The 13211-nt window shown below is 36.0% G+C and overlaps 1 protein-coding gene across 6 annotated transcripts; it reads left to right on the top strand.

Annotated features, from left to right (window-relative positions):
• Window positions 1-314: 314 nt before the first annotated feature.
• LOC140762801 (protein NPGR2) lies at window positions 315-12886 on the top strand. Of its 6 annotated transcripts, none has more exons than XR_012104755.1 (8): window positions 315-771; window positions 1592-1887; window positions 3391-3640; window positions 5301-6517; window positions 6801-6951; window positions 7854-8203; window positions 8618-8698; window positions 9353-12880. XR_012104755.1 is itself a non-coding variant. In XM_073100755.1 (7 exons), the coding sequence occupies exons 2-6, from the start codon at window positions 1651-1653 to the stop codon at window positions 8168-8170; spliced, it is 2172 nt and encodes a 723-aa protein (XP_072956856.1). In that variant the 5' UTR covers window positions 316-657; window positions 1592-1650; the 3' UTR covers window positions 8171-8203; window positions 8618-12886. The 6 variants fall into 6 exon arrangements, 2 of the variants coding, with proteins under 2 accessions (XP_072956856.1, XP_072956857.1); XR_012104753.1 differs by having other exon boundaries at window positions 316-657; window positions 9408-12879; XR_012104752.1 differs by having other exon boundaries at window positions 316-657; window positions 9353-12879.
• Window positions 12887-13211: the final 325 nt, after the last annotated feature.

Raw genomic sequence — 13211 nt, 5'->3', positions numbered from 1 at the left:
GGGCCCTATTAAGTTTGGGCTACGATATATTTTGGTAAATAAAGGTTTGAGGGAGGGTTAGTTTGGTCAAAACAACTCTTCTAGTTCGAGAAAGTGCAAATGTAATTAAGCCGTGGAATGAGAGCTGTACGTCTTCGCATCGGAAAGAAAACTTATCAAGTCAAGCGAGGGCGCCGGGAGAAAGAAACACGAGAGCGCACAGGAAACGGCATCGCACGTGTCGCCTTCCGGTGCCGTCGTCCCAATGGCGGGGCCCACGCAACCTTTTATTATTATTATTTTAAAAAAAGAAGTTTACCTCCGTTCTTTTTGTTGGTAATTTTTCCAGTTCTTTTTCCTCCCCAGTCTCCTTAGTCCTCACCCCCACCTCCAATTTAAAACCTCTTATCCCCTACCTTTGTGATAAAATAAAGATTTGATTTGATTTGATTTGGTCCATGGAATCGCTTCTTCAAGAACCCAAGAATTTTTGTGATTAAAGTAAAAGGGGCACCTTTTTGACTTCTTAACAGTAGTAACTCGGTCAGATTTTTTGGTTGGGGCCGGGATTGGGATCGAAGCATACGAAGGTTGAATTTTTCTTGGGTGTTTTGGCTGTGGTGGACGTCGGAATTGAAGAATTGGGTTGGCGAGATTTGACAGCCTCATGTGGGAAAGGTACGTCTTTTATGATGAGTTAATGTCCCTCCTCCTTGATGCTTTGCGGTTGGAATCTGCATTAATTTGGTCAGGTCGGGATTGGTGGGGAGATCTTTTTCCCGTCTTGGTATGGTAAGGCCTCAATTGGGTTGGAGGAGAATCCCATGAATTTTTCTTTCTCTGGTATTTTAGGAAGGTATTTTGAGGGTTAGGGTTTGGAGGGGGTGAAAATTGGAATGTTGTTCATGTGGATCGCTTCTGGATAGTTCTTGGTTGTAGGTATGGTGTTCTTCTGACTTGAGGCTTAAAAATTAGACGTACTTTTTAGCGCGGCAATCAAAAGTTGCATTTTCAGTTAATTTGAAGCGAATCCTCGTCGTACGATATAGTCCTTTTTTCTGGCTTTTGCTACGGTTTTTCTTCTTGGCAAACGATGCAGAAAAATAGTTAGATGACTTCTATTCTTTTCTATTTTGTTTCTTGGATGAATATTTTCGGTGGAATTCAATGTTCGATTTCTTCAATAGGTGTTTCGGGGGGAAGAAGATGAATTTGGCGGTTTGTTGTCAGAGCGTAACCTTTCTATTGTAATTTGTAAGGATTTAGTTGTATACTTGTATGATAATATGCTTTATTGGTGCTCTCTAGTTTGGTTCCGTTATATTTTTCATACTTGCGAGATAGGGGTAATGGATTTTGTGGAATATAAAGTCTTTGATCTTTTCGATTTTTGGGTGTTCTGATGGTTTGCGCATAAATTCACTTACTCCCTATTAATTTTGCTGCCCAGGTTGTGTAATTTTAGTAGTTTGTTTTCAAAAGCAACCGTCACAAAATATTGAAATTAGCACGAGTTTCTTTTATTTAGTAAATAGTTAGTTTCCCTGTTTGCCGAAGCATAATATCTTCTTGAAATCTCGATAGTTATGTTTGTTCTTTTTCCATGATTCAGATGAGTTGCCAATAACAGTGCACGGTAAGTGCAAAGGTGAATATTTATGATGGAGCAGGATGAAGGAGAAGAGAAGCTTCATTAGATCAACTATAAGGAGTGCAATGAAGTGCTTGTGTTCTGGGGAACAACTGAGAGCAGATGAAATGATTCGGTCATCTGAGTCCCTTGCCACAAAGGACTGCTCAGCCAGCGGGTACTCTTCTCAAAATGGCGAGGGTGAGCGCCGGATTGACACCGGCAATATTGAAGAAGCCGAATCTTCACTACGTGAGGGTGCTTGCCTTAACTATGAGGTTTGACCCTTCCTTCTGGTTTATTTTCTGATTTAGATACTTTATTTTGTATAAGAAGTTGATTATCAAGAGCTTTTGGAGAAGTGCAGTATGAGATTAGGTACTTCTTTTGGGGCTAGGTTGCTTAGTATGATTAACAAGAAAAATCTGTGGGAGTATCCTTTTTCAGTAGATGAAAATCAAGATATCACCTCCAAGTCAGGATTGCTCGTTAGTAATTCTTATATTATCTATGAAGTTTTATATGCTTTGAAATGTCCTCGTCCCATTAAACAGTTATGTATGATATTTTTAAGCTCCTTACCCCATGAATAAGAAGCATCTGTTGTATTTCCCTGTTATTTTACTGTCCAAGTGCTGCAGTAGACTGAGATGAGAAATTTACGAGGTATCCATTCACTTGTAATTGGGGGTCCTAGTTCTTCTTAAGCTTATTGAAGTAGTATTAATTTGATTGCAGAATGTTGATCATCATAATATTTTTACAAGTTAGTTAGATGGTAGGGATCTCACATTTAGCTGAAAGTTTATATTTATTATAATTTAATGGAATTTGTATGGAATGAATTATTAAAGGGTTTATGTATAAGTTCTACATATAGGGAAGAGGATTCTGTGCAGGAAAAAGCAGGGTGATGGCCCCTTCTTTCCTCCTCCGTTCTTATAGAAGTTCTCTTTGCCCTTCAAATTTTAGAAGGTCAATTTTGGGTGATTAATGGTCTTAGAAATCTGTTAATCTTTTGATGGAGTCTTCTCAGTTCTAGTAGTTTTAGTTGGGAGAAGTTTGATATGAAGTTAATTACGTGAGAAAGTATCTTTTGTTCTGGCGATAGAGTTGTGCCAAAATATCAAGTAGCTTAGTATATGGATGACACACACATGGTAATTACTTGTCTCTTATATTTGACTAAGGTTGTTTTTTTCCTGTGAATTTCTTTTTCCTACTATTTCTCTTAATTCTTCTTGAATGTCACTATTCTGCTTTGAGTTTGGTACTTCCAGGGTAGCCTGCTAAACGCTGTATCCATGCTTTTTAGGTTTTGGACCCTTAATGTTAGTAATATATAAGTGGGCTCTTCCAAATTTTCAGATAGAAAGGATATCTGAGGAAAAGGGACATGGACATGAACAGCACCAAGAGTTTATCCATGTCTCAGACTATTATCTTTTTTCCCCTTTCTTGCTTGCAAATTTGCTGCCCTTTTGTCCTACACTAGCATACTGATTTCGTTTCAACCAGTATATTTAATTACTCTTTAGATGCTCTTGAGAGTGGAAAACAAGGTGCAAAGCAATAATCTTTTTAATACGTTGTGGAATAATGTCTTAAGTCGTCTAAAGATGTGAAAAACTTCTGCCACTACCATGTGGACAATGAGAGTAGGATTGCCCTGGTCATGAAAAGTGTATGCAACTATCTAGTTAAAGTGTTATAATGTAAAGTTAACTGTACCTTTGTACTAGTTCTGATTGTAGAACTTTTGGGAGTTTGATAATTTGCAGGAAGCAAGAGCATTACTTGGAAGGCTAGAGTACCAGAGAGGAAATGTTGAAGCTGCACTTCGTGTATTTGATGGTATAGACATTTCTGCAGTAGCTCCTAAGATGAAAATGTCCATAGCTAGAAGAATAGACCGTCGCAAGGCTCGATCACACTGGGATGCATCACTTATGTCGTTGCATGCTGTTGGTTTACTCATTGAAGCTGTATATCTTAAAGCAAGAGCTCTGCATGACCTTGGAAGGTTCAAAGGTACAACATAAGTTCTTTTTACTGGAGAACTTAATGTGCTAATACTTGCTGAGTTTTTTATGTTGAACTTAATGTGCTAAGATTTGCTGAGTTTCTTATGTTATGTTTTCTTACTCTGATCTTATTGTCAATGTGAAGTTTCTTACTTTCTTTAGCTGATTTACACATGATTTTTTTTACTAGAACTTTTTATATAGCAGATATTCCTTGAGATCGTCTATTGGTAGTGGCTTCTTCGAATTGAAGACTTATCTTCCCATATATTGGGGCTCATGTAGTTTGTAGGACATATCATTCTGAAGTTCATAATCCTTTATGAAAGATTTCTTTTCTTGCTCATGGCACTGTCCTAAGTAAGTAGGTAGGTACATAGTCAGATGCAAACTATCTAAATTTTTTTATGTTTTGACAGACAACATTACAGGACATACTAAAGAGCATCATTATCCATAAGATTAGGATCATTAACTATATATACTAGTTTCTCACAATTAGCTATTTGAGGGTATAACGTAATTACTGTTTAAGTACATGCACTTTTCTAAGTCAGATCCTTTTGACCACAAAGTGGGGGTAAGTTTACGAGGATTCTAGGAGGGAATATTGAGATTAGCTGAACTTGGAATAGTGAGATCGATGAGTGGTGTCACTAGGAGAAATACAATATTAAGTAACTATAGTTCTACAATGCTAGGAGTGAGTGATGATAAGATGCAAAGATATTTGTTTAAGATGTTTTGAACATGTCCAATTGAGACAATGTAGTGGACTAGTAAGATGTGATCCAACTGAGGTGTAAGCTGTCACAAAACATAGGATTGAGAAAGTTTTGGCCTAGAAACCTTCATCAGCCAAGGACATTTTTTAGGGCAGCTGAATGAATTGAATGAGCCATGCTGCAGGCCCAAAATAATTGGGATATAAATCTGTGTCATTTCTGTAGGAAGACAGAAAGTATCTTAGACGGTTGATTAAAATATCAAGAGGAGGAAAAGTACAAAGAATGTTCTTTATATCCAGACTGAGTTAGTATTGTGGTGGATACAATGTTTAAGATTAACACTGTGATTGGAATGTCCACCTTCTTGTGAAGTCTCTTGAAACTCGTTTTCTGGTACGCCTAACCTCTGGTTTGACCATGGCTTGTTCAACTCTTCTCCTACTGTTCCACTGCATGTTGTCATATTGTGTTAGGAAATTGTGGTGCGATAATAAATGAATAATATGTTAGAGGAGACAAATGACTTGAAAAGAAAGTAACACTAATTCACGGAAACGGATTTCATTGAATCAAAAATGAAAAAAAAGTGGTCTGCTCGGTAAATCAGTACTAATGGTTGTAGAATGCCACGGCCTGTAGCAAACTACCAATTTTCGTCCTAAATACTTGTTTATTTTTTTAATTATTTTTGTCTTCATTTTGATGTTCTTTTTTCCTTCCAAATCATCAATGATGTCTTTTCTCGTTCAGTATAAAGTACTGTTTCCTGATTGTAAGAGTTCTGGAATTATGATAGCATGGAGATAGTTTATCTGATTTCAATATGATTATTTTAACTTATCAGGAAATGTTGTAAGCCAGTCTCGGTTCTCTTATGATAAAATTAGGAGTTCATCAAATTGTTTATGCATGTAATCTGGTTCCAATCCGGTTTTGCAGAAGCTGCTCAGGAATGCAGTACTATATTGGATATTGTGGAATCTGCCGTACCTGAAGGCTTGCCTGAGAATTTTGGTGGTGACTGTAAATTGCAAGAAACTGTAAGCAAAACAGTAGAGTTGCTTCCAGAGCTATGGAAATTGGCAGGTTTTGCACATGAAGCCATGTCATCATATAGGAGGGCCCTTCTTAGACATTGGAATCTTGATGCTGAGAGCATAGCAAGGATACAAAAGGAATTCGCTATCTTTCTTCTATATGGAGGTTGTGAAGCAAGTCCGCCAGACCTCCGCTTTCAAATGGATGGTTCATTTGTTCCTAAAAACAATATTGAAGAAGCCATTCTTCTTCTAATGATTCTCTTGAGAAAATTTGCTCTCAAGAAGGTCGAGTGGGATCAATCTGTCATTGATCATCTCAGTTTTGCATTGTCAATGTCTGGACAACTAAAATCTCTTGCCAATCAGGTTGAAGAATTATTACCTGGTGTATTGGATAGGAAAGAGCGTTATTACACTCTTGCTTTGTGCTACTTAGGGGAAAATGATTACTGCACAGCTTTTAATCTATTGAAAAAACTATTGAATGCAAAGGAGGATCCTGATAATCTTAAAGCTTTATTATTAGCTTCCAAAATTTGCAGTGAGAACAGGGGATATGCAGAAGAGGGTGCTTCCTATGCACGTAGGGCACTTACCAATTTACAGGGAATATGTGATCAGATGGAAATTGTTGCAAATTGTTTACTGGGTATTTCTCTTTCAGCTCAAGCTAGATCTTCTGCCTCTGATTCCGAGAGAGTTTCTAGGCAATGTGAAGCACTTGAGGCACTAGAGAGTGCTGAAAAGAAGATGCAAGGAAAAGATTATAACATAATTCTGAACCTCTGCCTAGAAAATGCTGAACAAAGGAAGTTAGATGCAGCACTTTCCTATGCAAAACAGCTTTTGAAATTAGAAGCCGGATCAAATATCAAGGGGTGGATTCTTTTGGCTCGAATATTGAGTGCACAGAAACGGTTTGCTGATGCTGAAATTATTATCAATGCTGCTCTGGATCAGACTGGAAAGTGGAGCCAGGGAGAATTATTGCGGAGTAAAGCTAAAATTCAGATTGCACAGGGGCAACTGAAGAATGCTGTTGAGACATATACTCAGCTTCTTGCCATTATTCAGCTCAAAACTAAAAGCTTCGGTGCTGGAATGAAGTATTTGAAGGTTAATATTATAACTTGACCTTAACATATTCTATTATAAAAGTTCTTCCTGAGATTATATTAGCTAATTAATAGTTTTGTCCTCTCAAAATTAGGTCCAGATCTTTTGAGATGAACATTTGCTCTATTTAGCAAGATGTTTCATATAAATATGTGGTAGTACAGTTCCTTTTGTTGTTTGATTGACATACTCTCATTTTGTAGAGTTCTCTAATTTGCATTTATGGTCTCTCTTTTGCTGTTCATCTTTAATTCCTTTTCCTGTAAATATTTCATATTTACAGGGTGGAAAGGCCGATAGAAGTTTGGAAGTAGATACATGGCATGATCTTGTTCATGTCTATCTTAGCATGAAGCAATTGAAAGATGCGGAGGGTTGTCTCTCTAACCTAAAGTTAATTTGTCCTTATTCTGCTTCTGGGTGGCATGCTACAGGTAGCCTATTCATTTCTAGAATTTTTTTTTGTAATTTTGCGAATCTTTCCAGTGATTTCTGTTAGGATAACACCATAATATCAGTAAAAGAGACAGTTACACCATCCATCTAATTTATTTTATTTCTGTATTGGACTTGAAATAGCGTGATGAATCCTCGGTTTTCTGGTTATACATTTGTCAATTTTTGTTGTAGCGCTCCCTGTGCAAGCTTAATAGATGTAGGATAGACATTAAAAGGCACAATTAGAGCTATTGCATTGCCAATTAGTTATAGGTCGCTATATTAAACAGTGGATTAATCTATAATCTGATGTTATGCAGTACTCAAGAAAACAATTATATACAATATTACATCGGCTGAGATAAAATTCAATTCAGGTGATACCAACCAGATATCTTTTATCAGATCTGTATTGACTATTGAGTTTATTTTAAATGAAATAGGGAATATTACCGCTATGGTGACTTGGTGAATCTGACTTCTTTCTCTATGCAGGCTTTATTATTTGACCTCCGTACTTTCTTTGTAATCTGCTGCTTCCGCACTCACAAAAACAGACATACTCTTACATTTTGCATCAGTTAGTTTAACACAAATTACATATTTTTATTAAGTGTGTAATACCTTTACTGTCATATTCTCTATAATTTGATACATCTCTCGTGTACATAAAATCTGTCTTGAATGAGCTCAGACATAGAGAGACACTAACGCAATCTGTGAAGTTTGAATACACTCATCTAAGACTACTTTTCCTAGAGAACATTTATCATTAACTGATATGCATTCCTCTATACGATTGATTCTTATAATCAAAATTTTGCATTACAAGCACAAACAGTTTGATTGTCTAGTGTGAAGCCTCAGTCAGATTGAAAATTATTATTTACCATTTCAGGTCAGCTATATGAAGCAAAAGGTCTTCTGAAAGAATCTCTCGGAGCATATGCAAAAGCATTAGATGTAGAACCTACACATGTCCCAAGCTTGGTATCTACAGGTGTTGTTCTTCGGCAGCTTGGTGGCCGACCATTACCTGTTGTGAGAAGCTTTCTAACTGATGCGCTGCGGCTAGATAGAACAAACCATGTTGCATGGTTCAATCTAGGTCTACTTTATAAAGCCGATGGTGGCAGGTTGGTGCTTGAGGCTGCTGAATGTTTTAAAGCTGCTGCATTTCTTGAAGAGACTGCACCAGTTGAACCATTTAGATGAATTCTGTGTCTGTCTAGCAGGGAAATTTTCTCTGTAAGCTACTGTACACAAACTGAAAGATATACATATATTTTATAAAGGAATAGTTTATGCAGTACAATTGTGCTTTGCTTGAAATTGCAGTACATATCAACACTTTTCAATTGGTTCTCAACAGCTAGCTGTTTAATTTGGAGTTTAAAATTGAAGTGCTTAGAATGTTTGGTTAACACTTAACAGACTATTAGTTGCTACTGAAATGAAGGCTAGGTTGACTTTCATTTGTAAGTTACTAAGTCTCATGGTGATAGTAAGAAAAAGGTTCTAGGTTGAGGGCCTGAGGTTGTACAGGAGTTATATCGATGTTTTGGAAACGAACAAAGTAGATGAGCTGCAACTATAAGTTCCTTGTACATTATTTATTTATTGCCTTGATCCAAATAATCACTCATTTTTTTTGAATGTTAGAAACTAACATTTGTGCTAGAGGGAGGCGACAGTTAAAGTTCAAGTGGGTCAAGCCACAGCAATATCCTCTACTATAATTTGGTAAGGTGCTTCCGTTTTCTGTGGTATCTCAGATAGAATCATGCAGTATGGACTATGGCAACATTCTTTTCTATTAGCAACAAAGTATATGTTATTTAGTCTCTTTTATACATTTCTTTTACAGCAGAAGTTGCAAAAGTATTTATTTCATTAATATTGCCTTCAAATTCAACAAACTGAATATCTTTTTCTTTCCCCCTCTCTCTTTTGGTTTGTTGGAATAAGGCTTGATTGTTGTAATGCCCTCCAAATTAATGCAGTGAGAGACCTTTTTTCAAATGAGAATAATAACTTGCAAAGTAATCTTCAAATTGGGATTGTCCTTTTAGTGGTTGGCTATTTCATGTACAAAGATTTGTTTTCTTGGAGAAATAGTATTCATAGAATTTTTTTTAAGAATTATGCATGCAGAAAATATGCAGAAGTCGGAAACTTTACCTTATGGATATGTTTATGAAGCAACTAATGCTACCAATATTCTCCTATTTCATAAACTACTACTCAAGTTTTTCGGCATTCAATTTTTTAGCATCATGTTTTTTGGGAGACAAACCTAGGATGAAGTTAATTATGTCAAAATAAACTTAGGCATTGAAGAAAGCTGAAGATAGAACTATCAAGAATAATCACTTCATCAATTTTAATGCTTTGCAGCATGGTACATGCTGCCCAACATGTACCAATTTGGCATGTTGCTGCCTCATTACAGGTTCTGGCGACACAATATGCCATTACACAGTCCCAACCCTTGATGGAAATAGTGTGAGGATGGTACTGTGCCTACAAGTTGCTGGCATTTAAAACCTAGGTGCACTTGTCAGGTTAGTCACTTACTATATTGCATGCTATATCTCTGGCTATGAGCCTATGCATGTAATTCTTTTTCAATTCTTTTGGTTGATACTTTGTAATTCCCAAGTTCTAATTATCTTTGGCTATTGGTAAGTAAAAATGGGAAACATTGTTGTCAGGTTAGTCACTTACTATAGTGCATGCTATATCTCTGGCTATGAGCCTATGCATGTAACTCTTTTTCAATTCTTTTGGTTGATACTTTGTAATTCCCAAGTTCTAATTTTTGGCTGTTGGTAAGTTAAAATGGGAAACATTGTCTGTTAATATAGAAGGAATTAAAGGATGTTGGTTCAATGCATTAACTGTAGGCTGTTTATATTTTTGAGCATGTTAACTAATTTTAATACTTTTATATGCCCAGAATTTGTTGTATTTCTCCTTTTAGTGCCCATTCTAGGTTATTGGTGGGGATCAAGGCCTTCCTATAGGATCTCATTTGTCAGAGTTCCATTAGGATAGCTTGGCAAGAAGCCTAAATTTGTACAAATCATCAAGTACCATTTTATTTAGTTTTTCTTGTACTTGAGCTTCTATTCACTGTGATGCTCTTTGCACAGGATTTAAAATGTTGAACCAGTTAAATTTTTGAATGGTCTACCAGTTGTGCTGTCAGTCCGCTTCATGATCTAGTGGAAAACAAGTGCTTCGATGTTTTGCATAAGAGCAGTAACAATCTGGTCTGAAACTGATGTCAAATCCTCAATCTTATTATTCCTGTTATTCATGCTGCTTCGCTCACTATTCTCCATTAACAATTCACGACTTATTTTAGATATAGGTCAAGGACCAAGAGAGAGTTAGTAAAAATTCTAATTTCGTAATGCATGCTTAGAGCGAGGTTATATTTCAATAGCTTATTCTCAGATATATCTACATTCAACTGTTAATCCGCTACTATAGCATATGTTACAGTTTTTCATATACATAAATTATGGAAGTATCCTATGCTTCCTAGGTATATTGTGTACATAGGGTGTGCCTATAAACTTGTAATACACACGTTGATAAGTAGGAAGTTCCCACCTACTTCCTGGGTATATTATGGAAGGTGTGCCTATAAACTTGTTATACACATGTTGATAAATAGGAAGTTCACACCTTTTTCCATGATTATTGATAAGAGGTTGTGGAAATTAAAACTCAATTTGTCAACTTGATGTACAAGTAGAATGCTTAGAAGAAAATATAGATGTTTCAAAGCCCTTATGCATATCAATCAATTTGGATAACTTATGAATAGACAGTAGGGTTCCAACTTCCAAGTATGATTTTCTCACACACAGACATTTTCAGGCATTGTAGATAACACCAGTACCTCTAGATTTGATTTTAATCACCATGCTGGAAATTGAAGGTGAAAGTAAACACAATATATGAATGAGTCGCTATTTCCATCTATCTACATATGGGCAGATGTACATGAACTCATTGATATTTCCTAGTAAAAAGTAAAAACTAAATCCATTGATTGTTGCATGCTTATAATGTAAGTATGAGTGCTTCCTATTCACAAGGGTACATACATCATGCTTTAGTGCTATGTAAGTTCTCTTGGTACAAGATTTGGATTGACTAATTGGAGATGTCATGCAACCGTTTTTGAGATATTCCCAAATTTCTTAAGAGTTGCATGGAAAAGAGTATTTAATTTTCCTTTTCAAGAGAAGTTATGACATTATTACATGATTGATTTGTTTCTAGGCAAATTGAAGGATATCCATTTACTGAGCATATCCACTTAGGTGCATGTGATTGTCAGTAACCGACTTCTGGTACTTGTCATGGACTACTTTCTACTTTTGTGATAATTTCAACCAAGAATTTGCAGTGCTAGTAGATAAGAATTTTCTATCAAAGTTCTCCATTTTATTTCTTGCAAGAAAGTAACACTAACATTTTTTTTTTAATCTATACCCATAATGTTTTTGATATTTATTGTGAGGTTACTCTTCCAATATCTTTTTTATTGTTTTAGTTTTTATAGGGAAGTCTAGGCTTATGATCCATTTGTCTTCTGGATGATTAGGTTAAAGTATGCTAGGAAGTTAGGCCTGATCACTTATTAAGTTTTTTTCGTATGTATTGCTGCATCTTTGCATCTTCTTGTTATTCTGTGTGCTAAGAGCTTTATATTATTATGCGTTTTGTGCTAATATCAATTCTTTCTTGCTGTCAGGGAATCAACTGCATCTCCTTTTCTCTTGAACTAAGCTCCTCTTTGTTTTCTCTTTCTTGTTCCAAGCTAATTTTGTGTCCTAATTTCTTGATTAGGAGTTGCTAGGAAGTTAGACCTGATTGCTTATTTTGTTTGTATAGCTGCATCTTTGTCTTCTTGTTATTTTGTGAGCTAAGAGTGTACTATTATTATGGTTTTTGTGCTAAGATCCATTTTTTCTTGATAACAGGGAATCAACTGTATCTCCTTTTCTTTTGAACTAAGCTCCTCTTTGTTTTCTCTTTCTTGTTCCAAGCTAATCTTGTGTTATAATATCTTGATTAGAAGTTGCTACATCATTTGGATAAGCTATATCTGGAGTTGGCATACTAACTGGCAGTGGTACAAACATGGTGGCAGTGTTGTTGACAAGTCTGTTACTCAAATTGTGTTGTAAATCTCAAAAGAGCCTATGTTGGTTTATAAGCATATAATTTTTATCCAATTGCTCCTTGTGATCACTGATGAAAGTGGAATGACTTCCTTGGGGGTGTTTTCGATATTGTCTAATTTGAGCAAATTTAAACTCTAAGGTGCGTATTTGTTGGCTGCTAAAATTTGAAACGCACAGGATTACTTTACATTCTCTGACCAAAGGCAGGCTTGATGCAAAGCAATGGGATTTAGTGCATTTATTTTTGACTGCAAACAACATGAGTTATGATGACTCCTCAGTAAGCTTACACTGTGAACTCTTTACTGCAGGCTCTTTCTTGATCATACTACAGAGTGATTCAAGCAAAAACCTGCAAGCTGATTACCAAATGGACAGGAGGCAAAAGAGAAACAAATATTGCAGTAGGTCATTCTCCAGTCAAAGTATTTGGGAGCAGGTGTTGCCTGCACAAAGTAAACTGCTAATGAACAGCTCTTATTGCTTGTAGACCTTTGGACACCTTAAAAGAACAGAGGATCTATTTCCATAATCAGATTTTGAGTCACTTTTTTTCCTTTTAAAGATTCATGGCCCCTCTCATCTTTCTTGAGCGCCGGTAGTGATCGATTGCCTCTCGCTCTCCCCCTTCTCCTTGTGACCTTTTTCAATAAAAATTACTTTAACCTCCTTAAACTTTTATTTTGAATCTTCTCTCTAAATATATATTTATTTAATTTTAGTTATTTAAACTGTGTTTTTTTTACATAATACATTTTTCGTGTAGTGCTATTGATGAATACCAAGTGAGGTTTGTTCAATTGGTCATCGCCCAATCTATCCCTTTATTTCGTTGTGTATCAAGACTTATAATAATTTCAGGGCATTAATGAAGTTATTTCGCCTATCGCTTTTGCCTGATGAATGCTTCCTACCAGGGAACTCTGAGATCGGAGAATAAAAACATAAAATCGCTGATATGAGTTTGGATTCCAAACATTTATGATACAATTCCTTACACATCCCAAGAATAAATATAATATAACACACGAGTTTTTCTTTTAAATCCC

The sequence above is a fragment of the Typha angustifolia genome, chromosome 7 (assembly GCF_048772165.1).
Source record: "Typha angustifolia cultivar Huaian chromosome 7, ASM4877216v1, whole genome shotgun sequence".
NCBI lineage: Eukaryota > Viridiplantae > Streptophyta > Magnoliopsida > Poales > Typhaceae > Typha > Typha angustifolia.
This window is presented reverse-complemented; position numbering and strand designations above follow the sequence as displayed.